Source organism: Globicephala melas, chromosome 11, assembly GCF_963455315.2.
Source record: "Globicephala melas chromosome 11, mGloMel1.2, whole genome shotgun sequence".
Taxonomy (NCBI): Eukaryota; Metazoa; Chordata; class Mammalia; order Artiodactyla; family Delphinidae; genus Globicephala; species Globicephala melas.
In genome coordinates, this window is record NC_083324.2 from 96,742,534 (window position 1) to 96,768,946 (window position 26,413).

Sequence of the window (26,413 nt, forward strand, 5' to 3'; positions counted from 1 at the left end):
CCTCGTCGGCTCCTGTCCAGCGCCCCGGAGCTGAAGGCGCCTGCGCGAGACGTGACCGCGCCCCCTCCGCCAGAGGCCGGAGGCCGGCGAGGGGGCGGGGCCGCGCGAGTGCGCACGCGCCGACGGACACATAGGCGGAAGTGGCGCGCGGGCGCCGGGGATACGAGCACCTGGCGAGGCCTCGGCGGCTGCGGTGGAACGTGCAGGAGTGGGCGAGGAGGAGAAGCAGGAGGTGATGGCGACGGACCTGGGGAGGGGGAGACGCTCCGTCTGGCTGAGGCGCCCCCTGGGCTGGGGTCCCCCTTTCAGGTGACACACTGGCTCGGGAGTGGACGTGCCCCCCCGGGCCTTTCGCCGTGTTTGTGACGCAGACCCCCCCCCCCGCCCCAGCCCCCGGAGAACCTTGATACCGCCCATCTTCATCCTAAGGAGAGAGCGGGAGAGGATGAGGTCGGGAGGCAGGGCGCGGGTGACTTCCTTTCACAAAGAATGGAAACCTGCTGGCACGGTTTCCAGGGAGGAGCATCTGCTTGTCCTCGCCCTTCCGCCCTGCGGCTGGCGAGAGCTCGCTCAGGCCGGTACTTGCAGGCTTGCAAGCCTGAGACCACCTCTGGGAGGGTCTGGTAGGCTATCCCCAGGGCCTCTGGACAACTGTCAGTCGCCTGGGTCCCCCACAACAGCGTTTTCAGTGAAGAACTACGTCTGGGATCTGCGTTCAGCTGGGTACTGTATGGTGCTCCGCTGTCCATTTGCAGTGCAAGGTGATTGTTATCATCGGGTTAAGTTCTTGTCGTGAACTTCCACTGGTAGTTCTTCAAATTCCTCCAGTCTTTGCAGCTTAACTCTCTTGCCCACCGTTTTATTTTCTTAAAGAAATGTTGGAAGAAGGTGGAAGGATTTGGCGTTCTAACATTTTTTTTTTTTTAATGTTGGGCATATGCATTTCTTCTACAGTAGGATATCAGACGTCAAGAACTGTTTTGGGGATGAATGTTTTCTTACTGGGTTGGTTTGGGACTTGGAAGAGGGAGATGCAGCCTTTGAAAATAATTTAGATAGGTGTTATTTGTAATACTTAATTTCTTAATATACCTGTAAAGTCCTAATTTTAGTTTTCTCCCTTAGGAAAAAAAAAATGATCTTCAAAAATTAGCACACAGTTTCTTGAACTTTGTGCAATGAAGTGTGTTCAAAGAAATGGGAAGGAATCTTGTTTTTCTGTGTTTTATAATTATACGCCACTGGTCATGATTAATATTCAGAGTCCAGTTAACCTAGCTATATTGGCAACATTCTTTTAATTGTAATGCGGAGTGTGGCAAAATACAGAACCGAGTTTTTTTTTTTCCAAGGTGCTCACATCGTAGTGACATATTTTCCTTATGTTCTACCTTTTTGTAGTGGGAGACTTTTCTTCAAAAGGTTGGGAAAGAATAGGTTAAGAAATTAAATTTTACTTCAGTTGGTATTTTAAATCAACATTGTCACCAGTCATTTATTTTTAAATTTCAATATGTGCTAGAAATGCTACTTTGTTATTGCATTTTAGCAATTATCTGTAACTTCAAGTAATTAAACGTCTGTGTTGACTTTAGGAAGAGACCTTAGGCAGTGATTCACACCTGTGGGTTTTTTTTAAGTTTCAAGGGTTACATTAACTTGTAAATTAAAGCAAAATGTTAATCGTTTAATTTGAAAGCTAATTTTAATTCTGTGCTTGATTTCTTTTTATTTTTTCCTACATCACAAGGACATTAGACCAGTTTCTTTAGATGATGGTTGGTATCAGTCATTAATGCCTGAAATAGAAGGGATATGGCAGACATTCAGGATCACAGTTATTGGCTATCAGAGCTCAGAGTCTTTCTTCACCAGTCACATGATCTGACGAGTGATGTTCTGATTAATAAAACTTCATTCTAAATGCAGGGGAGGGAGAGGAAGCTTAAAAACCTACATGGGGCCAGATTTATTAGAATGTACACCCATTTGTACACCCATTTATTAGTACACCCACGCCTACACGTATGGAAAATAGTTGCTAACCTTTTTATTTCTTCTACATTCAAACAACATTTAGGTAAGGTCTTTTAAGGCATGCTTTATAAAGAAAGTCATATCCCAAGGGGATCCTACAGGGTGACTTAAAAAGTCTTAACGGAGATGACACTGATCAAACGTAGCATGGGCAACAAGAACAATGTGTAAAAGAAGAAATGGGCAAAGGAAAGGAAATACAGTAAAACTTCTTGAAATTACACGTTTTCTATTTAGAAATATGGCAGGTATCATGTACAACAAATGTTCTTTGATGCCTGTGTATTATTGTTAGTTACAAGTTGTAGGCAGAGCCTTGACCCCAATTTTAAATTACAGAAGGAGACCCACTTAATCTCTGTAAATCAGCAAACTAGAAGCGATCATGAAGAGGTGACTCTAATTCTTGCCATTTTAAATCACCATATGGCAGTTTTGGGGTTTTTTTTAAAGATTTTCAGGGAGTTCACTGTCAAAATTATTCTTATCCTCTTCTCTCAACTAGAGTGTAAATTTTAATTCCCACTGGGATTGTAACAGACATTCTTTTCTAGGAAGATAAGTTTTTCTTAATAAGTTCTGTTTGTCATGATTCTGCACTTTCCTCAACTTTTACATGAATTTACTTTTCAGTTTCTATTAATCCAAAGAGAAATTGATAGTCATCTATGGAGTCTTCATGATTGTTTTTCACAGACTAACAAAAAATGATGTTTTTTTCAGCTTTTTACAAACCCAAGAGCTTTATTTCTTTTTTCTAAACAGCTTTATTGAGGTATAATTGATATATACAAAAAATGCACATGTTTAATAGATACAATTTGATGAGTCTGGGCATATACATACACCTGTGATACCATCTCCATAGACAAGGTAATAAACATCTGTCGTTAAAAAAAAAAAAAAAAAAAAAATCTGTCACCACCAGGAGTGTCCTTGTGTCCCCTTTGTGTGTGTGTAGTTAAGAATGCTTTACATGAGATCTACCCTCTTAACAAATGTTTAAGTGCATAGCGCAGACACTGTGTCATAGGGCCTCTACAACAGATGGTCTCTAGAACTTATTCACCTGGTATAACTGAAACTTTATACCCATGGAACAACTACCAAAGACTTCTTTAAATTGCAGAGATTTTTCTCCAAAGGAAAAAAATGTTTTCTTTTAGCCTAAGAGATGCTGTTGCTAAAACATAGTATCCTTTCTATAATCTTGGTTAAATCTAGCTTTTTGCACAACTTACAGATGTTTGACTTTATTTTAAAATGTTATTAGCAAATAAATTTTACAATTGTCTTGGTAGCTGTAGGAGTTTGGGCTGTTCTTTACTCTTTTCTGCAATTAAAGATGGACTTTAATGTTGAAGACATTATGCGTAAACTATTGTGGGCTTTAAAAATTATATCCTCACTGCAAATGGAAACATAATAAAGGCACGTTTACTTTGATGAAATAAATACAAGGTTAGCTTTTAGTTTGTTGCTCTGGAAATAAGAATGGTGTATATTTAATTTAGTCGTGTTTGGAGACTAAGCATATTGTTTCGGTGGATGGGAAGCTTGAATAGGAGAATTAATATATTACTATCCAGAGTATTATATATTACTATCTTACCTGTGTAATTTTCCAATTGTGACTTGAGATATTATTTGGAGCATAGCACTTTACTTGATGGTCTAAATGTTTTGCTTTAATTGTTTATTTCCTTCTGTAGGGCTTGGCTCAGCAGGCAAAAGAAAGACTGAACAAAGGGGAGGAAACCAACAAAGATAACTTTGGAAGCACTGAATGCTGCAACATAAGAAAAATGGATCTCAAGTTCAACAGCTCCAGGAAATATATTTCTATCACTGTCCCGTCCAAAACCCAAGCAATGTCACCACACATCAAGTCGATAGATGATATTGTAGTGCTTGGCATAAATCTCAGCAGATTTAACAAACTTACTCAATTTTTCATATGTGTTGCTGGAGTTTTGGTATTTTACCTAATTTATGGATATATACAGGTAAAAAATTAGTCATTTGTTTATAATGTGTTAATTATTTATAACAAATGAGCTCAACTTGGGCACTACTAATAGTTTTGTCCAAGATACTTTCTTTTATAAGATAGCAAGTTTATTCACAAATTAGAGTTTCTTAGTATAGTAGTAGGAAAGAGCTACTTACTTACGATTAAATTGACTGAAAACAGGGATCCAAATTTTAGAGTGAAATATTTTACATGGGGGAAGGGAAGCAAGAGACAATCTTAAAAAATTAAAATTATGAAAAAATACGAAGTGTTATGTTTTGCAAAATGTAGGTAATTGCGACCATGTGGGGTTTTTTTAATATATAAATTTATTTTTGTTTATTTATTTATTTTTGGCCGCGTTGGGTCTTCGTTGCTCCACATGGGCTTCCTCTAGTTGCAGCGAGCGGGGGCTACTCTTCGTTGCGGTGCGCAGTCTTCTCATTGTGGTGGCTTCTCTTGTGGCAGAGCATGAGCTCCAGGCGCACAGGCTTCAGTAGTTGCACACAGGCTCAGTAGCTGTGGCTCGTGGGCTCTAGAGCGCAGGCTCAGTTGTTGTGGCACATGGGCTTAGTTGCTCCGCAGCATGTGGGATCTTCCCAGACCAGGGCTCGAACCCGTGTCCCCTGCATTGGCAGGCGGATCCTCAACCACTGCGCCACCAGGGAAGCCCCACCATGTGCTTTTTAAAAGAAAATGGTTGAAGTATTGATTGGTATTTTGGAACATAATTCTTACATGAAATTGAATGATAGCACAAAAGCCACATTCTAGTTCACTCTTGATTCCTGGAGCTCATTAAGAGGTCATTTTGCAAAAGTGTATCAGGATGTTTTCTATTTTTCCAAGGGTGTCTCTTCAATCCTATAATACTTGAATCATCCTTTTCTTGAAGCACCTGTTGTGTTCTCATTCTTGTTGGTTTCCTCTTCTAATTCAACTTTGCCAGAACCTTATTTTTCTGTGATTTTGCCTATGCAAAACATTTCTAACATTGCCAGTTTGTCTTGTATTTGCATTGTTTTATGGGATAGTTGTAAACACTTGACCAGGAAATTCCTGACCTTCAAAGACAAGAGCTGGATGGATGAGGACCCAGGCTAGTGTAAACAGAATGTGTGCATGGGGACCATTAATTACCAATTGTCAACTCATCAGTGGGTATTTTCAGCTGTTACCAACTTTGCTTTTCTATGCAGCCCCCTAACATGAGAAAATCTTTATAGTTGAAGAAAAGGAAAGTGATGTGTTTTCTGAAAACATAGATAATATCTCTGATATTATTTATAATCAGAGTGATCTTAAAAATTGTTGAATGCTTTTCCTTTGTTTTATAGAGATGAAATATAAAACTAAATATAAAGGAGAAGACAGAATTGTGACTATTCCTTAGCTTCTGAAAATGCTATAGGGTGCATTAGTGTAAAACAACATGAATTTAAAAATCTTAATATTTATAATTGACTTTTGTACTAGAAGATGATATAAGAATTCAGATACTACAATGAAGAACAATACAAAATAGTAACTTTTATCAAATGTTAGGATCTCTTATTGAAAAATTTTTTCTTTTGTCCTTCGAAATACCATTGTTACCAAATAGCTTGGGAGCAAAGTTAGCCATTTTAATGGAATATGAATTAGAAATTTACAAATTTCATTAAATTTTTTCTATTTGATAAATGATCAGAGATTTTAATTTACAACTAATACGTGCAAAGTTTCTTTTAAAATAAGATAAACCGATTATAATTGTAACATCACTTTGGTGAGAACTGGCATTGCTACTAATTGGATATTAAAATAGTTTAAAGAAAATGGGGTTTTGTAGTAAATTTAGCAATATAGAAAGTGAAATATTTACCTGAATGCCAGGGTATTAATAAAGCTATTTTTATGTTTTATAGTTTATAAACCAGAAATGTCCTAAATAACTTACAGACTTACTTGAACGTGAAATCTAAATTTGTGGAATTACACAGCATCCTAAATGTACAAACTCAGTTCAGGATCTTTTTAGAGGCTCTGTTTAGTTTTTCTTCAAACATAAGTTTATCCATCAATTTTATCTTTTTAAAATTTATTTCAAATACAGCTGAAATATATCTATTTGGTGGATAGTTTGATGCATTCAGTTAAGCCAGATAGCTTTATTAGAATACTTCTTGATGAGATTAAGAATGGCTTTTTAGGGCTTCCCTGGTGGTGCAGTGGTTGAGAGTCCGCCTGCCGATGCAGGGGACACGGCTTCGTGTCCCGGTCCGGGAAGATCCCACGTGCCGCGGAGCGGCTGGGCCCGTGAGCCATGGCTGCTGAGCCTGCGCGTACGGAGCCTGTGCTCCGCAACGGGAGAGGCCGCAACACTGAGAGGCCCTCGTACCGCAAAAAAAAAAAAAAAAAAAAGAATGGCTTTTTAACAATTAACAAAAACTGTTTTCATGATATAACATTTTTAAGATGAGTAACCATTTCTCTATAAGGAGAAGTTTTATGTAGTCAGTGGCACAAGAATTCTAAAAAATAGCATTAATTATCGATTTGAACTGATTATCTTAATATTGGAAAACAGGCCTGAGATAATAGACTTCTAATGAAATATGCTTTTATACGAGTCCATGAGTCCTTGGATCAGCTGCCTTCCTCATTGTTCTGGGCGACTCTCTTAATTTTGGTCTTTTTAAAAAAAGAAAAAAGCATAGGAGGGGGTTGCTTCCTAGTTCTTCCTCCCCTGCTTTCTGTTTTGCTGATTGTCACACCTGGATATCTACTGTCACTTCTTTGGAAAGGCCTCCTAACTTCTCTAATTTTACCTCTCAGAAGCCTTACAGTGTGGATGTTTTTCTGTGCATTTTGTTGTTGGGGGTGAAGCTTGGTTTCTATTAAAATGCTGTGCTTATAGGAATGTGCTGTGAGGTAATTGGTCTGCCCCTGGGACTTAAACAGTGTTCATGTCTCTCTTGACAGGAATTAATATTTTCAGTGGAAGGTTTTAAGCCCTATGGCTGGTACCTTACTTTAGTGCAGTTTGCATTTTACTCCATATTTGGCCTAATAGAGCTTCAGCTTATTCAGGACAAAAGGAGAAGGTATGTGGTTTATTTGTTTTTATTTTTTGGCGGTTAAGTACACGAGTAGTAGTTCATTTTTATTTTATTTTTTGTGCACATGGAATATGTTATACATGAAATACACATTTCCCATTAATAAAACATTTAATACCCAAGAATTTTTATCAGTATTATCAACTTATTAAAAATATTAAATGTGGTATTTCCATTATACATTGAAAAAAGTGTAATGTTATCAGATTTTAAAATGTTTAGGGCATTTGTTGGCGGTCCAGTGGTTAGGACTCTGGACTTCCACTGTCAGGGGCCGGGTTTGATCCCTGGTGGGGGAACTAAGATCCCACATGCCACGCAGCGCAGCCAAAAAAAAAAAAATGTTGTTTAGACTCAGTAATAAGATAGATCTTCTTAAAATAGGAGAAAGTATTCAGTTGTACATATATGTTTTTATAATGGAAATAGGTGTGATTACTGAAAAATGTATGATGGTACTACATAAGAATGGTGATATGAAATATCAATACCTATTTTTATAGTGGCTTTTGAAATGCATAGTTAATGTTTTGTTTTGTGGGATATATTCCACTTAACATCCTCACGTTTGTAATGGCCAGCAGTAGGAATTGCATTCTTGACCATTAGAGAAATTTTATTATGTTCCTTTTTGTCAAAACTAAAAGAGTTTATATAGACAGTAGTTTTTAAATTAACAACCACCTAGGTTTGAGAAATATCTTGAAATATTGTTAATGGCATATTGAGCAATATGCAATTAAAACCTAGACTCATATCAGAAGGTGGTTGGCAATTTGAATATAACATTTTCTTGGTAAATTTAAGTGTGGTTATCCTGTCATATCAGACCCTAATATGTGAATATTTCATGTATATATTGAACAGTTTAAATGTAATAAGGAGCTAAAATGTTGACATTCTTCATTGATATAAATGTTTAATCCTTCGGTGAAAATAAAAATTTTTCATAGCTACTTTTTTTTCTTAAATGTTTCTGATGTTTGTATGAAAATAACTATAAAATTTTAAATATTTAAATCAGTAACACCAGTATTTCTTCATGCGTCTAATTTTACCTCTCAACCTCTCTATTGCCAATAAATTATTATAGCAGCAATGTTAAAAACGTTTGAATCTGAGGAGATCTTCTTTATTATTTTCATGTTCTGAAACTCTACAAGACTTAGCTTAGCCATAGGTGGTAGAATAGAAAGTAATTAAATGTGTCTGTCAGGACTAATATATATGGAAGCCTGACTTCCATATATATTCATTATGTATTGCAAACTGCTGGACCTCTGATTTGCTTCTAAAATAAAAGAACCCAATGCTGTATTTATTAAATGAAAAAAACACAAAGATGATGCATCTCCTGTTAAATTTTAAAAAGATACAACTCCCTCTCAGCTACCAAAAGATGGGGAGTGAGCCTCCAGTCATGTTTTTCCCAACCTTTAAACCACATAACCATAACATATTTAAAGTCATTTGTGTTTGATTGAAACATGAGTGAAGGAATTAGGTAGAAGAATTTATAGACCTATAATAAATGTAATTAGAAGTTGAAAACTTTTCATTCCAAGGCACATTAAAAACTTTTTTAGAAAAAGTATAAGTGTATTACAATGAAAATATGCCCAATCCCCTATTTCTGAATTTATTTGAGTGTATATATATCTGAATTTATTTAAGTGACACTGCTCTTTAGACCTTTAATAAGTCAAATTCTTTGCTTAGATTTTTCTCTCTTCCTATATTTATATGAATATCCATGTACTTGAAGAGTACAGAATTTGGGGTCAGAAAACATGGATTTGAGTCATGTTACTGCCCCCTATTCTGTCAATACCTCAGGGAAGTTTCTTAAATTCTCTCTGTTTCATTTTGACGATGAAATATGGTTATGTGTGATATAGCCCATCATAGACTAGGATACCCTAAATATACTCCAAAGTATATTACTCCAAAGTATATATTTCACCAAAGATCATCTTGTAACTTCAGTGTTAATCACTGTATGTGAGTTTTTAATAAAGGAGATCTGTACCAAATTGAAAAGCTAAGGGGCTTATCAAAGTTACGACTTTCCCATCATATCTAAAGTAGTAAGCAATTGGGGTATTCAAATAGAAACAGTGAGAGTCCCAGAGGCAAGATGATGAAATCTAACCTCATTTCACCAGTGAGAAAGCAGACCTGGAGGAGAGCTGGGATTTCCATGAGCTCGTGCCCCAGGCTGCACTCAGAGTTGGAACCTTTTGAATTTAGGTTTCCTGAGTTCCAGGCTGGTTTTCTTTCTTCCTTTACTGTGTTGCTTTTTTAATCTTGTGATTCTTCTGACCCAAATTTTTATTTTCTGGCCACTGTTTGCAATTTATGGATGAGGAAATTTGCCTCTTCTGACTTTTATCATTACCTGGAGAAGTGGTGCTGTCCTCCTTCACTGATACCCCACTGAGAGTTAAACCCCACGGACAGCATAAAAACCAGTGTCTGTGTACACTGATGCATAACGGGCATGCCCAGTTATTTCCACATGGATTTTAAATGATGACCACTGTGTTAGTAAAGTGTAAGCAAAGGTCTCAAAATTGAAACGTAAGTGGAAATGATGCATTTTAATTGAACTTATCTAGTAAATTATTTTGCCTTATATCTAGCCGTATAAAAAATGTGGAATTTTGTCACCTTGATTTAAACATGAACACAAATCCCAAAATGGAAACTAGATCTAAAAATGCAACATAATTTAATTATATGAATAGTGCACCAATGTACAAGATTATTGTCTTAGACTATTAAGTATCTTGTGAGCATATGCTCACAAGACCAGCTCAGAATTATGAAGATACCAAATTAATCTCCTTTAGGAAATCCAGTTAGAGCCCAAGGTAGAAAAATTTGGGATCGTGAGGAGAGTCAGATTCCTCATCTGAAAGTTGATTGTTTTAACATTTTATAGAATTACAGCATTAGAGATGAATCATAAGACATTATGGTAATAAAAACCATGTCTGGAGTTTTAAACCACCTTGTTCTTTTTCTAGAGAAATTCTGCTCAGGTTATTCTAGCAGAATGGATAGATGTATTTTTCCTAATGCTAGATGGAATGTTAGGAAACAACAACAATTTAGAAGTTAATTAACTAAGGTGCCTTTTCCCATTATAGAAGCCAATTTTTTTTAAATCAATTCTTTTTTTCTAAATTTAGTCAAGATGGTTTTTATATGTAGCTATAACTACTGTTAAAAAACCCTAAATGTAATAGCATTTATACTTTAAGTAAGAATCTAAGTAACTCTCTAATGTACTACTTTTTCAGACAGTTGAGAGTTCTCACTTACAATTGATTAAATAAAGGTAAATTGTTATTTTCACCAACATTCTTTTATACAAGTTAACACTGTTGTAACTTTAAGAATAGTGATATTTTACCGATATTTATAGAAATATTAAACAGAAATTAGAAGAGTAATTAGAAATTTACACATTGTAAACACATTCTCTTACAGTAGTATGAATTGGGTCCCAAAATGAAGATTTTAAAAATTGTCTTTTACAGAATACCAGGAAAAACCTACATGATAATAGCTTTTCTAACTGTGGGTACTATGGGGTTATCAAACACTTCCTTGGGCTACCTGAATTATCCTACCCAAGTCATCTTCAAGTGCTGCAAATTGATTCCTGTTATGCTAGGAGGAGTTTTAATTCAAGGTATAGTAATGATATATTTTCATACTGTTTGAAATTAATAGGATATGTTATGGCATCTAGCATTAGGAAAAACATTAAACTTCAATTAATATCTTTAATGAACAGTCTAGATATTGTAACACTTCTGAGTGATATCTCATTAAAAAAAAAAGCTATTATAAAAACACCGATACTTCTGTGATATACCTCAGGATCTGAAATCAGTAATTTGGAGATGGGGAAAAATAAAAATAGTATTTTGTTTTATTCTTTTAATCTGGAACCTACTACATTTCCAGAAATATTGTACTTACATATTGAAGGCCTAGCTCAGAAGTACCTGGAAAGCTCTTTTTTTCAGTTCTTTTCATTTTTCTACTCTCCAGGGCTCTGCTCTCCACCTCCATTATACAAATGGAAGATTCCCATGTTGAAGTAAAGCTTAAGCTGAGCAAGTGTTTGTTAACCAGCTCTGCTGACTGTTGACTCCCTAGGATCCCAACTAAATTACAAGCTATGTGAAAATAGGAGTAAAAGGGGAGGCAGTGATAGCGACAAGCAGTGGAACAAGTTTTTGTTTTGTTCATCTGACTGTCATGAGGAATATTCATGTTTTGATAATCACCAAAGTTCTTATAAAGCCTGACTTCATTTTATGCATTATAAGCCTTCCCAAAAGAGCCTTTTAAAATGAAAATGTGTATGTCAACTACTTCACATATAATTTCAGGATAACTGTTCACACAGGAAAAAACAATGATCCTAATTTCCTATTAAAAATCACATTTCACATCGTAACTGATTTGGCCTGTATAATATCTCCTTAACAGTCCTTCCAAAAAGTTACGCTATGTGATTTCATTATTTAAACTTGGATGTGCTAAAATAAGGTAATCCTCACCAACCTAGAAGTTATCTGACTATAGTATTTGCAAACATATACAGCCTGAATGACTACTCTGGTTTCTTGGTAAACTTACGAAGTATAAGAAAATTCATAGCCTTATGTTATACATAAAGTAAAAGAGGCACTAGTTTCCACAAACTTTTTAAATGTTCATATTTACTCACTATCATAAGAAGGATCTCGTATCTAACTTATAAGGACATTTTGGTGCTCACGGGGTAATTTTGATTTTCAAAGCCCTTCTGTGACTGTCTCATGCCTTGACCTAAGCGCTCGTGATCATTTTTGACATTGGATATAAAAGGCAGTCCCTGCTCTACTTGTTTAAACACATAGATCTAAAACTGTGCTGAGTGGGTAATTGCATAATCAGGTTGACTTACATTTATTTTGCACAGGAAAGCATTACAATGTTGCTGATGTGTCTGCTGCCTTATGCATGAGCCTCGGCCTGATATGGTTTACCCTGGCCGACAGCACGGTTGCACCAAATTTCAACCTGACAGGTAGGAATTTACTTGTATTCCTAGATTTTGTAGGTGTTTCGGTTTAGAGTAAGAATTTTTACAGTTTCATGAGGGTTTTAAATGATGGTGTGGCATCTGTGATTCTCATATCTAACATAAAGCTTTTGGACTTTCCATATAAGATGTAGTAAAAATATCACAACTCTGGAAACATAACAGTTGTTTTTAGTACTCTTGTATAGTATTTTGACATGACAAGAGGCTGTGTGCCTAGATAGAATCTCCCATTATCAAGTACATGACAGACCAATTTCTTATGAGCTGAATTGGAAATATACACATGAGTTATAGGAGGATCACAGTAGTTATTGTTATTCTCATTTTCTTAAAAAAATGAAACTTGCAAACTTACTTTTCATTGTTTTAGCTTAAAAAAAGAAAATTATGCTGTTCTTTAATGTTGAACTGTGTAATGTAAATGTGGTCATAACCTTAAAGTGCATAAAGCTTCCACCATAAACACTTTTCCTCATGGTGTGCCACGTGGAATTTTGTAAATTAAATTTAGATCTTTCACGAGGAGAATAGGTATTAAGGTATGTTTAGAAATAAATAAGAATAAAAATAGTGTTGGAATCTCATTTTTAGTCTAAAGACCTTACAGAGAGATTGCTTATTATATATACAGTATTGTCATTCTTAAACTATTGAGTGTCACTCATAAGATTATTTTAGTTTCATCCCATTTCCTAGCCTGATACCTGACAAAAATATTTCTTTCAAAGGAACTCTGAGAGAACAGGGAGAAAAACAAAGCAAAACAAAATAACAACAAAAAGAGCAGCATATGTAATATATATATACATATATCAGCAGTACAAACTATAATTATTTGTGAGAAAAAAAAGTACGAAGTAATGAAGAAAATCATTTACGTCAACTTTGCTGTTCTTTCTAAGAATCAAAATGTTCCTGACCAGTTGTTAGTCTATGTTTCTTACTAACCTGGTTAATCATGCTAAGTTAATGGATTCAGATCAGCATCTTAGAGCAGCCCTTTAAACCAGCCTTTTACAGACGATGCTGATAGAACCTATTAGGTCTGTTCTTTCAGCTTTGATCATCCAGAGTACGAGTGATCCTTACTTCAGTGAGAAAGCTTAGAGTTGCAGATGTTTCTAACATGGTTTAGGTTTTTCAGGAACACTTCGTTTTCGTGTCAGCAACTGCAAAAGGAAAATTATATTTGAAAACTGAGGGGAAAAGCTGTTTTAGAGGAGTGCTTCACCGTAAAACAAAGATAACGATAATAGCTTGCCTCACACAAAGGTAGTGGAAGGATAGAATGAGGTGCTGGAATAATGAACGTGAAAGCACTTGGCACGTGGTGGGGTGAGGGTGATGACAGTGACGGAGACAGCAGGTTTTGGTGGTCTGTAACTTCTCAGTATAACTCAAGTGCTCACCCTTTCTGAGTTCCATGGGGATGTTTTTTAAGGGCATGAGAACCTAACGATTCCTCATCATTGAGAATAATTGATGAGCACTTATCACAGTCCCTGATCTATGAGTGTATTGTCTGAAGGAGATTAAATTAGCTATTAAGATGGTTACTTAAGGCAGACATAAATAAAACTTCGGATGTATGAAGTGAATATATCAGAATTTACTTATTCAAATAAATGTCCTCCTTTAAAATATTGAGGTAATTCAGATGCAATTCAGGTATTTTCATGCTGTTGCCATTGTTCAGAACAGTTCAGAACAGTTTTGGGATGTCTTTGAATAGCCTTTTAGGTATTGGGACGTTGTTTTCCAAGTCTTGGATAATAGCATGTCTTTTTCTTTCGAGGACAGATTTGATATTTGAAACAAGGAAAAGAGCATTCAGAATCAAGTTTGGTGAATAAAAATGTATATTTAGGTAATAAATACCAAAGCTAGATGATAAAAAGTCAAATTGAAGAATAAGTATGAAAACTTGAAAATTCTCAATTAAGTGCATACACATGTACATTTATTTTTCTGCTACCCATTTTTTTTTCCATGGTACGTGGGCCTCTCACTGCTGTGGCCTCTCCCGTTGCGGAGCACAGGCTCCGGACACGCAGGTTCAGCGGCCATGGCTCACGGGCCCAGCCGCTCCGCGGCATGTGGGATCTTCCCGGACCAGGGCACGAACCCGCCTCCCCTGCATCGGCAGGCGGACTCCCAACCAGTGCGCCACCAGGGAAGCCCTCTGCTACCTTTGATTGCTTATATAGTTTTTAAAAATAGAGAAAACTTCAAATCCTACCAGACTCACAGATATAACCAAGGTTGCGGTTTTTTGTTTGTTTTTTTGTTTTTCTTTGGTAAAGCACCATGACTGGTGGCCAGTGTCCTATATACTTGCAGGTAGTAGCGTGCTTCTCAGGTACACATGCACATTTGTATGAGTGTGTTGAATTCCAGATTTGTTCATCTCAGTTGTATGTGTTATTTTAATTATACAATAATTAAATGTTACTTAAGTTATTCAAAAATGAGTTTGAAGAGAGAATTCTTTCTGTGAAAACTAAGTTAATTTTAAACACTTTGACAAGTCAATAAAATCACTGTTGAATTAAGTGTGGGTAAAAATTGGGGGGAAGCATAAAAATATGAAAGGACTGTATACCCTGATTGTTTCACAAGTTCCTAAGCTTTCGGTGCACTTTTTAAAAACAACTTGGAAATCATAGAGACTGTGTGTTCTGAATGCAGCTTGCACAAAGGCAAGTGCAGAATTTTGGTACAGACCCATACTCAAAGAAGAGGCCTTAACAGCTGCATTATGTTTATGTGTTTTAAATTAAATATTTTAATAATATGGGTACTATTTTTACGCTTTCCCTCTTCCTTTGATTGTTTGAATTAACTGACTAGATCTAAGAATCTCTTCTGTATTTGTTTAATACAGTGTTTCTTTCAAACATATAATCTGCTTAAAAGCAGAAATATTATGTGACATGATTGTGAAACACAACAAGGTGACAGCATTAATGCAATTTATTAGTATTAGTTGGGGTTTTTTTGTTTGTTTTTTTTTAAATAACATCACCTACATGCCTGTTACAACTGGTTGTGGATAAAAATACTCAACTTTGCTGAGCAAATGTGATTTAAGGTCTGATTTTGGTTTTTTAGCCCAATTAAATTTCTGATAAGTCTTGATTATCGTTCATATGTGTAAATGAGGTTACTTTTTCTTCTGCCTTCTTGAAGGTGTGATCCTCATCTCCCTGGCACTATGTGCAGATGCTGTCATTGGAAATGTCCAAGAGAAAGCTATGAAACTTCATAATGCTTCTAATTCGGAAATGGTAAATACTCTAGTGCTTTTTCTTCACATCAGACAGACTCAAAAATGACGATATACTTAATTTTATGACATAATTATGGTATTGAAGACTGGCATTGCAATTTTAAACTAGTTTATCATCATTATTTTCATAAAAGTAGTACGTTCAAATATTATAGGAAGGTAAAAAGTAAAATACCATTATCACTGCTGATACCTTATTGCAAGCATTTGATAAATTTTTTCCTCTTTGATTTATGGAGTTTGGGGCGTGTTAAAAAAAATGCTTTGTTACATCATTTTTCTTCTCTCTTTGTATTTGGTATTATTTTCCATTTAGAAGTTTGTAATTTACATGTAGTTTAGCTTATCTTTTCCTTCATGACTTCTAGCTATGTATTATGATTGAAAAGGGCTTTTCCAACTCTAACATTTAAGAATGTTATGCCCATTGCCTACTAGTTTTATAATTTCCTTATTTATTAAATCTTTGATCCAACCAAAACTTTAAAAAAATTTTCTTCCGTATGGCTATCCACTTTGCCCAACATCATTTATTGAATAATTCACTTTTCTAACTTTTACTTTAAACACCTTCTTTTACCCTATCTTATTCTAAGGCAGGGCTCACAGTTTTATTCTTTCAAGCTTATTTCTGCACCAGAACCATACAATGACAGCAGCTTTATCACCATACATTTACCATCTGTTAGGACTAGCCACCTTTGTTCCTTTTGTTTTTCAGAATGTTACTACCAGTAGTTATTCTTGGGTGTTCCTATCCCCAAATAAACTAGAAACCCATTGCTATTGTGATTGGTATGGCATTGAATTATAAATTAATTTAGGGAGAATGGCATCTATGCACTTGATTCTTTCAGTCCAAGAATAAGGTATGACTTTCCTTTTATTCAAGCGTTACTTTTAAATGTCCCTTAGATTTTAAAGTTTTCTTTGTATGACTCCAGTTATTTTTCATTGAAGTTATTGTTAGGTGTTTCATCTTTTTGCCGTTATTACTGCAAATAATGCCTTTTCTTCCAATATATCTCCTAGCTGGTTGGTGTTTGTATATAGGAAGGTTGTTATGCTGTGTTTGCATTAGTTTTGTAGCCCATCACCTTGCTAGACAGACAGAGCACACAGCAGTAAGGATATGTAGGACTGGTTATTTAGTCAACAGAGTGGGGCATCTTTACAGTGTCCCTAAGAACATAGGAACTTTACTCTTGGTCAGGAGTTTTCTTGATCATCATCACCACTCTCCCTAGATAAGATAACGATCAGAGAATTAAGGAATTGTAAGTAGGTAGAAAGAATGTAATACAGTGGTTAAGATGTAGGCTCTGGACTAAGATAGCCTTTGTTCTCTACTAGCTCTCCTGTTTGAGGAAAGTGACTTAATATCGCTAAGTTTTAGTTTTTCCATCCGCACATTGGGGAATGATGATTAAGAGTGCCTGTCTCTTAGGTTGGTTGTGAGAAATAAATGGAATAATCCATATAGAGCGTTATTAGCACAGTACCTGACACATAGCAAGTATTTAAGTTTGATGATGACACTGATTCTGCTTATAAGGAGTGTAATAGAAAGATTGGTAGGAAAATTGGGAAATAGGTATGTCATATACTGCTTATTTTCATTGTATTTTAATGTACTTGCAAACTTAATGTTTGGGTTTTTTCATGTCTAATAAGTAGTTTTAGAGTATCTTTGTTTTGTGTATGTTTTTAGGACCCCCAACATTAAAATCTCGTTTGAATTCAGTAATTAAACGAGGCAAAAAATGAATAATTAGGTAACCATTTATGAAAGGATTAGTACTGCTGTGTTACGTTGTACCTAAAATAATGTGTAAACTTATAAACAGAATCAACCATCATTTCCAGAAAATTAGGCCATATTGAAACAATACTGTGACTTTTAAAATGGTTTCCTCTACAGATTTAATGAAATAAAGAAATTGAGCCATATATTGAAAACCTTCATTTTACACCTTTGGTTAAATAGCACTTTTTTCCACTCTGTTTTTCTCTACTCTAGGTTTTGTATTCGTATTCAATCGGTTTTGTGTACATTTTATTGGGATTGACATGCACTAGTGGATTAGGCCCTGCAGTCACATTTTGTTCAAAGGTAAACACTAATCACATTTTTAAAAATAAACATCTTCCATTAATTAGTTTCCTCTGTATTTCTAATTCCCCTTGTCCAAAAAGACTGTTTTATGTAATTTGATAACTCCTTTAATACAATATATGTAAATCAGAAATTATTTCAGAAATGAAATAATTTATATTTAAATTTTTTATCCTCGCTCTTTCCTATAAGTTAATTTTTAAACTATTCATAACGTAGAAGTTGGGGATTTTTCATTTCATCCTCATTTTTCCATTAAATCAGAATCTCTGCTTGACTGCATTGTTGAATGGCTTATTATTGCTCAGAAGGTTGATTAAAATCTGTAGTTTTCTTTCATTTGTAATACCTCAGGGTTTGTTTTGCATTTTTCTAACAGGCTTTTTATATTTGCAGGATCCAGTTCGGACCTATGGTTATGCTTTCCTTTTTTCCCTCACTGGGTATTTTGGAATCTCTTTTGTTCTAGCTTTGATTAAAATTTTTGGTGCACTTTTTGCTGTAACAGGTAAGAACGATATACTTGCTTAGATTATGAAATAAGCATTTAAATTTTCTTTGATATTCTTTTTCACAAGGTAAGGGCAGCATCTGCTCTTCATTAAAAAGAAAATTGTCGGGAATTCCCTGGTGGTCCAGTGGTTAGGACTCGGTGCTTTCACTGCCGGGACCCGAGTTCAGTCCCTGGTCGGGAACTAAGATCACTGAAGCCGCACAGCACAGCCAAAAAGAAATTTTTTTTGAAAGAAAGAAAGAAGATTGTCACATTTCACCAATTTATTCCTTGGCTTGTGGTATTTCTTTAAAATTCTAAAGAAAATGATGTTTGATCTGAATTTCTTATTTGAAGGTTTAATTTTTTTTTTTGCGGTACGCAGGCCTCTCACTGCTGTGGCCTCTCCCGTTGCGGAGCACAGGCTCCGGACGCGCAGGCTCAGCGGCCGTGGTTCACGGGCCCAGCCGCTCCACGGCATGTGGGATCTTCCCAGACCGGGGCACGAACCCGTGTCCCCTGCATGGGCAGGCGGACTCTCAACCACTGCGCCACCAGGGAAGCCCTGAAGGTTTAATTTTAAAATCAGATATATGCATTTATCTAGATAGTAACTTTAAGTACATTAAAAGATGTTTTTATTAAAAAGTATGATGGGATGCATACCTTCCAGGAAAAATACTGTATTTAATCACTTTTAATTTATAATGGAAAATTACAGTTTTGTTACACTTAAAACATGACAGGTATATTTTAAGCAAAGGTTTTGGGGCCTTTCGTTTGTACACTTTCTAGAACCTCAACCAGATGAGCTTCCCTTTTCACTAATAATTATTATGCACGTGCTCTGTGCAAGGACTTTGCTTGGCATGTCAGAGAAATGGAGGTTGTTACTTGCTTTGCTTTGGAGGAGTGAGGGGAGCAGGTGCAGGGCTGCAGGTGAGGCCCAGTGAGGGGAGCAGATGACTCCAATTGCTGCCTCATACTGTTTGCCAAAAGAATGGTCCACATGACAAATGCTCTCAGTATCTCCCATCTGGAGAGAGCCCTGGGTGAAGCCCATCAGGATGGGAAGCCGTGTGACCTGCCATGAGGAACGCTAGGCTGGGGTGTGAGAGAAGGTGCAGCCCAGTCCCAGCCCTGACGTTTAATGATACGAGACCTGGAGAGTAAGTCTCTCCTCTTCCCTGGGCCTCGTTTCTCTCTTTTGTGAAGAGATTGGGTTGGACAAGATCATCTCTGTCAGAGATCTGTAGAATTTACATCCATAAGGCGTTTACACCTTACTCATTTACCTGATTTTGATTTTTCATGGTTTTAGAGGAATATTTATTTTAATACCACAGAGGAAATGAAACAAATGAATAAATGCCCCCTCTGTAAAAGTATATTTCTTCCTAACTGTTCTCTTTATTTGCTCACATATGACTCTGCTTTTTAAAGTTTATGTCCCTAATGGTAAGTAGAGGGAATTTAATTGTAGATTGGGCCATATCAGCAACCTTCCAAGTCAGCTTATGCTGTCAAGAAAGATCGCAAATGCATACACTTAGCTTGGGTTTCAGTTTTGTTTGTAAGATAGTAGCTGTTCAAAAAGAGTCTGATATCAGTCTGTATGTGTTGATGAGCCCTGTGATTGGTATAAAGAAATGTGAGATGCAATCCTTGTGTTGAAGGTGCAGGCAGGTGTCTTTCTCTCTCACGCGAAACAAATCCAGAGATGGTAATATAACAGCTAACATGTCCATAGCCCTTATTATGTACCAGGTACCATTTTAGCTATTTTACATATATTATTCATCTTAACCTCACAATGATCCTATAAAGTAGGTGCTGTTATTGTTCCATTTTACAAATGGGTAAACGGAGGCACAGGGTGGTTAAGTGGCTTGCCAAGTGATCAGCCAGCTAGTAAGTTGCAAAATCAGTATTTCAACTGAGGCCGTCTAGCTCCAGACCTGTCCTCTTAACCGTATGCCATGTGCCTCCCAAGCTGGCATGGTAGCTCCAGCTCCTTAGGAATCCAGTCCCTCTTTCTGCTCTGCCATCCTCGTCCTCATTCCAGACGGGGTAGGTGGAGAGAAGATGAAAGACACATCCTTCTCTTTATGGAAAGTTCCTACAAATCACACTCCTAGAGACAGCACTTCTGCTCACACTTCGTTGTCCAAACTTAGTCCCGTGACCACACCTGACTGTAGGAGAGGCTGGGAAGGTATCCCAGTTAAAAGTAGGGGTCTTTTTACTAAAGTAGTAGGAAAAATAGATTCGGGGAATCGGGCTCTGACAGCTTCCAAAGCAGCTTCTTCATCTGGTATTCATTCATTAATTCACACTTTGAAGATTAAGTGCCAGGAACTACAGAGTCTGTGGAAATGAGGACAAGGAACTGAGTAAAGCACACAGTCTAGTGGTGGAAAGGTGTACCGGAGCCACGTGCAGAGTTCCTCTCTGCACCGGGGTGGGACGAGGGAGGAAAGCTTCAGGCCATAATCCTTGAAGGACTGTACAGAGGACTGGAAAGATGTCTCATGGTCTTACCCATAGATGCCCACCACTAGGACGTCCTTTAGATTGCTGCTTTTAAAGATACGGAATCCAATCGCATCTTCCTTGGAAAAGTCCTTTCTTTCCTGTCAGACTAAGTATGTCTCCCTAAAGGATGACGTGCCTCCGTAGCCTCATGGCCTCCATCAAGCACTTAGTACAGTTGTACTTTAAATGTAACTCTATTATTTAATGTCTGTAACCCTGCTAGCCTATAAATTCCATGGTAGCAGAAGCAGTGACTTTCTGTGTGATTTTCTTCTTTTTTCGCTTTCCTTTGTTTCCTTGGCACCGCACGTAGATCTTGGCACACAGTAGGCTCTGTAAATATTTGTTAAATAAATTATTTCCGAAATATTACCAAGACAATAGGCGCATTCTAAAACCACCCTTTTTCTCCCTACAGTGACAACAGGGAGAAAAGGAATGACCATTGTACTTTCATTTATATTCTTTGCCAAACCATTCACGTTTCAGTAAGTACTTTTTACTTCGACAAGTTTCTCTACCTTTAGATACTTTTGTTTCACGTCTACTCTTAAACAGCCTTAATTTCTTTGTAAAGAATCCTTTTCACCTTGACCCAGATTTATTGATGTGTCTTCTGTTTCAGAAATGTATGTAATTATTTTGAAGAAATCATTTTGTATACTTAAATTGCCTAACCAGTCCCAATGCACATGCGACCCTGTTTCCCGTATAAATGAATGTGAGTGATGTGGTGAGATTAAGGGACTCCCCTTGCCCTGGTGCAAATATATAAATTTTATATATATACATATATGGTTTTTAAAATTGTTAAGTTTATTTGCTGTCTTTTCCCACAAAGGATTTGAGTTAGAGTTGTACCCTAATGGTTTTCTTAGTTTGTGGTTTTCGGTGGAAGCATTGACTGTTTTCTTTACTGTCTAGTATGTATTTGAAATTAGCATCATTTCAACTTATATTCGTTGGTAATTGAGAAGATTCAGACTTAGAAATTATCAATGTACAGTCATCCCTTGGAATCCATGGGGTGCCGGTTCCAGGACCCGCACATATACCAAAATCCAAGGATGCTCAAGTCCCTTTCAGTCAGCTCTTTATGTCTGCGGGTTCCACATCTGCACGCAGAGGGCTGACTGTATATTTATTGAAAAAATCCACGTGTAACTGGACCTGTGCAATTCAAACCTGCGTTGTTCAGGGGTCAGCTGTATGAGCTTAAAGGTAACCACAAATAAACTTTCAGCAATGTATAGTCGGTCTTCTGTATCCATGGGTTCTGCATCTGCAGATTGAATCAACCAACTACAGAGCAAAAATATTCAGAAAAAAAATTCCAGGAAGTTCCATAAAGTAAAATTTGAAGTCCAACTCCTACCAAAAGCCTCAGGAGTATGTTTAAAGCCCTGGATATGTAAACCTGCCAATGGCCTTCTTAGGAATTCAATTCAGCAGTCCAACTAGCTGGGGTATAATACAGAGAGAGAAAAAGGGACGCATCCTGAGAAAGTAGGAGAATTGGCATTGATTACTACAATGACTACCTGGTACCTATTTACATGACATCTACATGTGTTAAGTATTGTAATAATTTAGAGATGATTTAAAGTAGACACAAAGTTGTGCATAGGTTATATGCAAATACTGTGCCATAAATAAAGGACTTGAGCATCCAGTGATTTTGGAAAACTCTGTTTGTTTTCTATAAATTAGTTTCTCTTTCTGCAGGGGCTAAGTAGGCCATTGGCAGGTTTACATATCCAGTGCTTTAAACATACTCCTGAGACTTTTGGTAGGAGTTGGACTTCATATTTGCTATTATCCTCAAAGAAATGAACTACATTTAGTATCTTGTAAAGTGCTTTTCCTACATATATACTTAACATTAAAAATATAGAATTCTGGGCTTCCCTGGTGGTGCAGTGGTTGAGAGTCCGCCTGCCGATGCAGGGGACACGGGTTCGTGCCCCGTTCCGGGAAGATCCCACGTGCCGCGAAGTGGCTGGGCCTGTGAGCCATGGCCATTGAGCCTGTGCGCCTGTGCGTCCGGAGCCTGTGCTCCGCAACGGGAGAGGCCACAGCCGTGAGAGGCCCGCGTACCGCAAAAAAAAAAAAAAAAAATAGAATTCTGTCTAGTGTGATCTAAATATTATTTGTAAAATAAAACAAATACTGTTTTATTTAGTGCTCTTAGTATAGGTACCCAATAGCAAAATTTTATTTCATTGAGGAATTTTTGTGATGTCATCAAATTCTGTGGTTAATGACAAATTGTGACTCTGACATTAATCTTTTTTCCTTATTTTTTTTCTCTTAGGTATGTATGGTCTGGTTTGTTAGTTGTCCTTGGTATATTTCTCAATGTTTACAGCAAAAATATGGACAAAATAAGACTCCCATCGCTGTATGATGTGATAAACAAAACAGTGGAAGTGAGGAGGTCGGGGACGTTGGCACAGACTGTCTAGGCAGTGATTCGCTTTATAACGTAGAATTAATTCATCAATCAATTAACTTTCCAAAGGGACTTTTATAAAAACCAGAGGCTCTGAAGGCATGCTGTCATTTGTGGATGGATTACATGTGAAGTCACCCTTTCTTCAGAATCTTTGTTGGACTGTTTAACTTCCAAAGCAATCAAAAGAGCCGCACCCGGCACACCTTAGAATAAAACGTCAAGATGAAGGACTGTGACGCTTACAATCTGTTGAGAATGTCACTGGAAATGGACCATGTTGCAAGAAAAATTGGATATCATTATGACATATCAAAGAAATTGATATGTAAACGCAGATTGTTTTCTTTTTTCCGTTCCATTTTGGTGGTGTTATTTAAATTGATTCTCTGTTGTAAGAGTGAACTGATGGTTTAAGTCTAGAGAGAATAACTTCATTATAAATAAAAATTATTCTCTGATTTTTTTCTTTAAAAGAATGTGATGGAATTGGGGTAGTGAAGGTTGGATTTTGTTACGAAGATGGGAAGTACAGTGTACATAAACTTTAAAACTTAGGCTTTTCTCTGATCATTTAAAAGTATTTATTAGAGAAAATGTGCTTTACATTTTCTGTGGAATATAGGCAATAGAGTAAAAATAGTCATCATCCTGTATCCTGTAAGTATGTATCACAAGCCAGATTTCCTATTATCCATCAAAGGTGCTAAAAGATTTCATGATTTGGATTTTTAAATTGAAGGGAGGGACTTCCCTGGCGGTCCAGTGGTTAAGACTTCACCTTCCAATGCAGGGTGTGCAGGTTCAATCCCTGGTCAGGGAGCTAAGATCCCACATGCCTCGTGGCCAGAAAACCAAAACATAAAACAGAAGCAATAGAGTAACAAATTCAATGAAGACTTTAAAAATGGTCCACATCAAAAAAATCTTAAAAAGTAAAATAAAAATAAATTGAAGGGAAAATAATTGATGTCTTAAATTACTATAAAATAATAAAATTATCATAGTGTTTCTTAAAAATGAAATTTAATTTGACAGCTTGAAGATGAAATTGGATAAATTAAAAAACAAGTAGATTTAGCAAATTCACACAATATGTTGCTTGCACAGTTGGTTTTTTTTGTTGTTTTGGTTTTTTTTTTTTTTTTGCGGTACGCAGGCCTCTCACTGTTGTGGCCTCTCCTGTTGCAGAGCACAGGCTCCGGACGCGCAGGCTCAGCGGCCATGGCTCACGGGCCCAGCCGCTCCGCGGCATGTGGGATCCTCCCGGACCGGGGCACGAACCCATGTCCCCCGCATCGGTAGGTGGACTCTCAACCACTGTGCCACCAGGGAAGCCCGCTTGCACAGTTCTAACTCTAAATTCAGAAAGATTTTGGCCCTGATTTTTTAGCAGTAAGTTTTGGAATTGCTTCCACTGTATTAAAAAAAATCCTATTAATCTTCATTTTCAGTGTAAATGTTGGTTAAAACAGCTTAATATCCATGCTCTTAGTAATATCACATATTTTATGAGTATAGTATACTTGGAATATGTAATCTCATTCTTAAAATTCCACTGTATTCTGATGGTGACCTAAACCTGTTTTGTGCATGTGTGGGTGCAGCAGAGCCCATGATAATTTAAGGATCTAGCCCAAGAAATTCTGCCTGGTCTTCATGTGTCATATGTTAAATTAAATACTGTGGGTGTTTTTTCCCCCAAATGATAATCATTTTTAAAGTTTTCATATTTTAAAGTGAAAGGAATGTTAATTTGCACTTCATACTACTGCCTTAAACTCTAAGACAGTAAGGATTTGTGCTGTTTAAAAAAAAGTTAATTTTCCTGAATCCTTGATAAAATATAAATTTAACTTATCAAGTCATCTTTTTATCCCCATACTTTTCTAATGTTTTTGCCTGTTACCAGCTCCGCATCCCACCTACGCCATCCCCAATTTTAAACAATTTAGCACTGTTTAAAAATCAGTTTGTCAGGGATTCCCTGGTGGCTCAGTGGTTGAGAGTCCGCCTGCCAATGCAGGGGACACGGGTTCGTGCCCCAGTCCGGGAGGATCCCACATGCCACGGAGCGGCTTGGCCAGTGAGCCATGGTCGCTGAGCCTGCGCGTCCGGAGCCTGTGCTCCGCAACGGGAGAGGCCACAGCTGTGAGAGACCCCCATGTACCGCAAAAAAAAGAAAAAAAAAATCAGTTTGTCAGGCTAACCCTTTACACTCCATTTCCCTTGTTGACCTGCCATCAGAAGGAGGTAAACTTCATCGCACTTATTTGTATCCATGGAATAGTAGTAGTCTAAAATACAGAATAATTTCTGTAGTGAAGGAAATCAACATTGGGATGTGTACTTTGTGCCAGATTTAAAATATGACCTTTCATGAATATGTCATCCCAGCAACCAAAAAAAGTAATAATAAGGGAATTTAAAATATTAATTGCAGGAGTTCCCTGGTGGTCCAGTGGTTAGGACTCTGCGCTTTCACTGCCGAGGGCCCGGATTCAATCCCTGGAACAGTGCAACAAAATAACAATAGCAGAAGAATGTAGCCAACTCTTTGTGGATCACTGTGTCAAGATCTGACCTAGAGGTAAGCCAGCCTGGCCAGAATCCTCAGCAAGGCATGTTGTATAGTAAAGAATTTGGCCAACCTTTGTCCTCGATTTCTGGAGGGAGCTTCTAGTCCTTGGAGTTTCCCATGATAGGAATTGTTAGTCTTGGTGGTTCCAGGGTCGGGGCTGGCCTTACTGGAAAGTCTCACCGTGTGACTATAGGATTAGGGTTTTGAGCCTCAGGATATCGGCCCAACCTTTGGGGAAGGTAAGGGGTTTGGAGATAAGACTGAGTTCAATCGCAAGATCAGTGATTCAGTCAATCATGGCTACATAGTGAGACCCAATATAACCTCCGGAGACCAAGGTTTGGGATTGCTTCCCTGATTGTAGGTACCCACGGATGTGCCAGGAGGGTGATGCTCCTTGCCCCACAGGTCTCTTCTTTTGTCTGTTCCTGATTTGTATCCTTTATGATAAAACTCTAGTGGAATGTATAACGCTTTCCTAAGTTCTATGAGTTGTTCTAGCGAAGTATGGAACCTGAGGGGAAAGTGGTAACGCCCCCAAATTTGTAACCAGTTGGTGGCCTGGGAGCCTCGGAGCTTGCAGCTGGTTCTGAAGTGAGAGCAGGCTTGTGGGGACTGTGCCCATAATGTGTGACATTTGACCAACTCCAAATAGGATTGCACTGCAGGCTTTAGGCTTAACTAA

The 26,413-nt window shown here is 37.3% G+C and overlaps 1 protein-coding gene across 2 annotated transcripts; it reads left to right on the forward strand.

The window, feature by feature from the left end:
• Positions 1-128: 128 nt before the first annotated feature.
• Positions 129-23,608, forward strand: SLC35B3 (solute carrier family 35 member B3). Of its 2 annotated transcripts, none has more exons than XM_030881467.2 (10): positions 129-309; positions 3,750-4,043; positions 7,016-7,137; positions 10,698-10,852; positions 12,137-12,244; positions 15,452-15,549; positions 17,572-17,664; positions 18,064-18,175; positions 21,114-21,183; positions 23,010-23,608. In XM_030881467.2, exons 2-10 carry the CDS (start codon positions 3,843-3,845, stop codon positions 23,158-23,160), a joined length of 1,110 nt encoding a protein of 369 aa, XP_030737327.1. In that variant the 5' UTR covers positions 129-309; positions 3,750-3,842; the 3' UTR covers positions 23,161-23,608. The 2 variants fall into 2 exon arrangements, with proteins under 2 accessions (XP_030737327.1, XP_030737326.1); XM_030881466.2 differs by having other exon boundaries at positions 130-232.
• Positions 23,609-26,413: the final 2,805 nt, after the last annotated feature.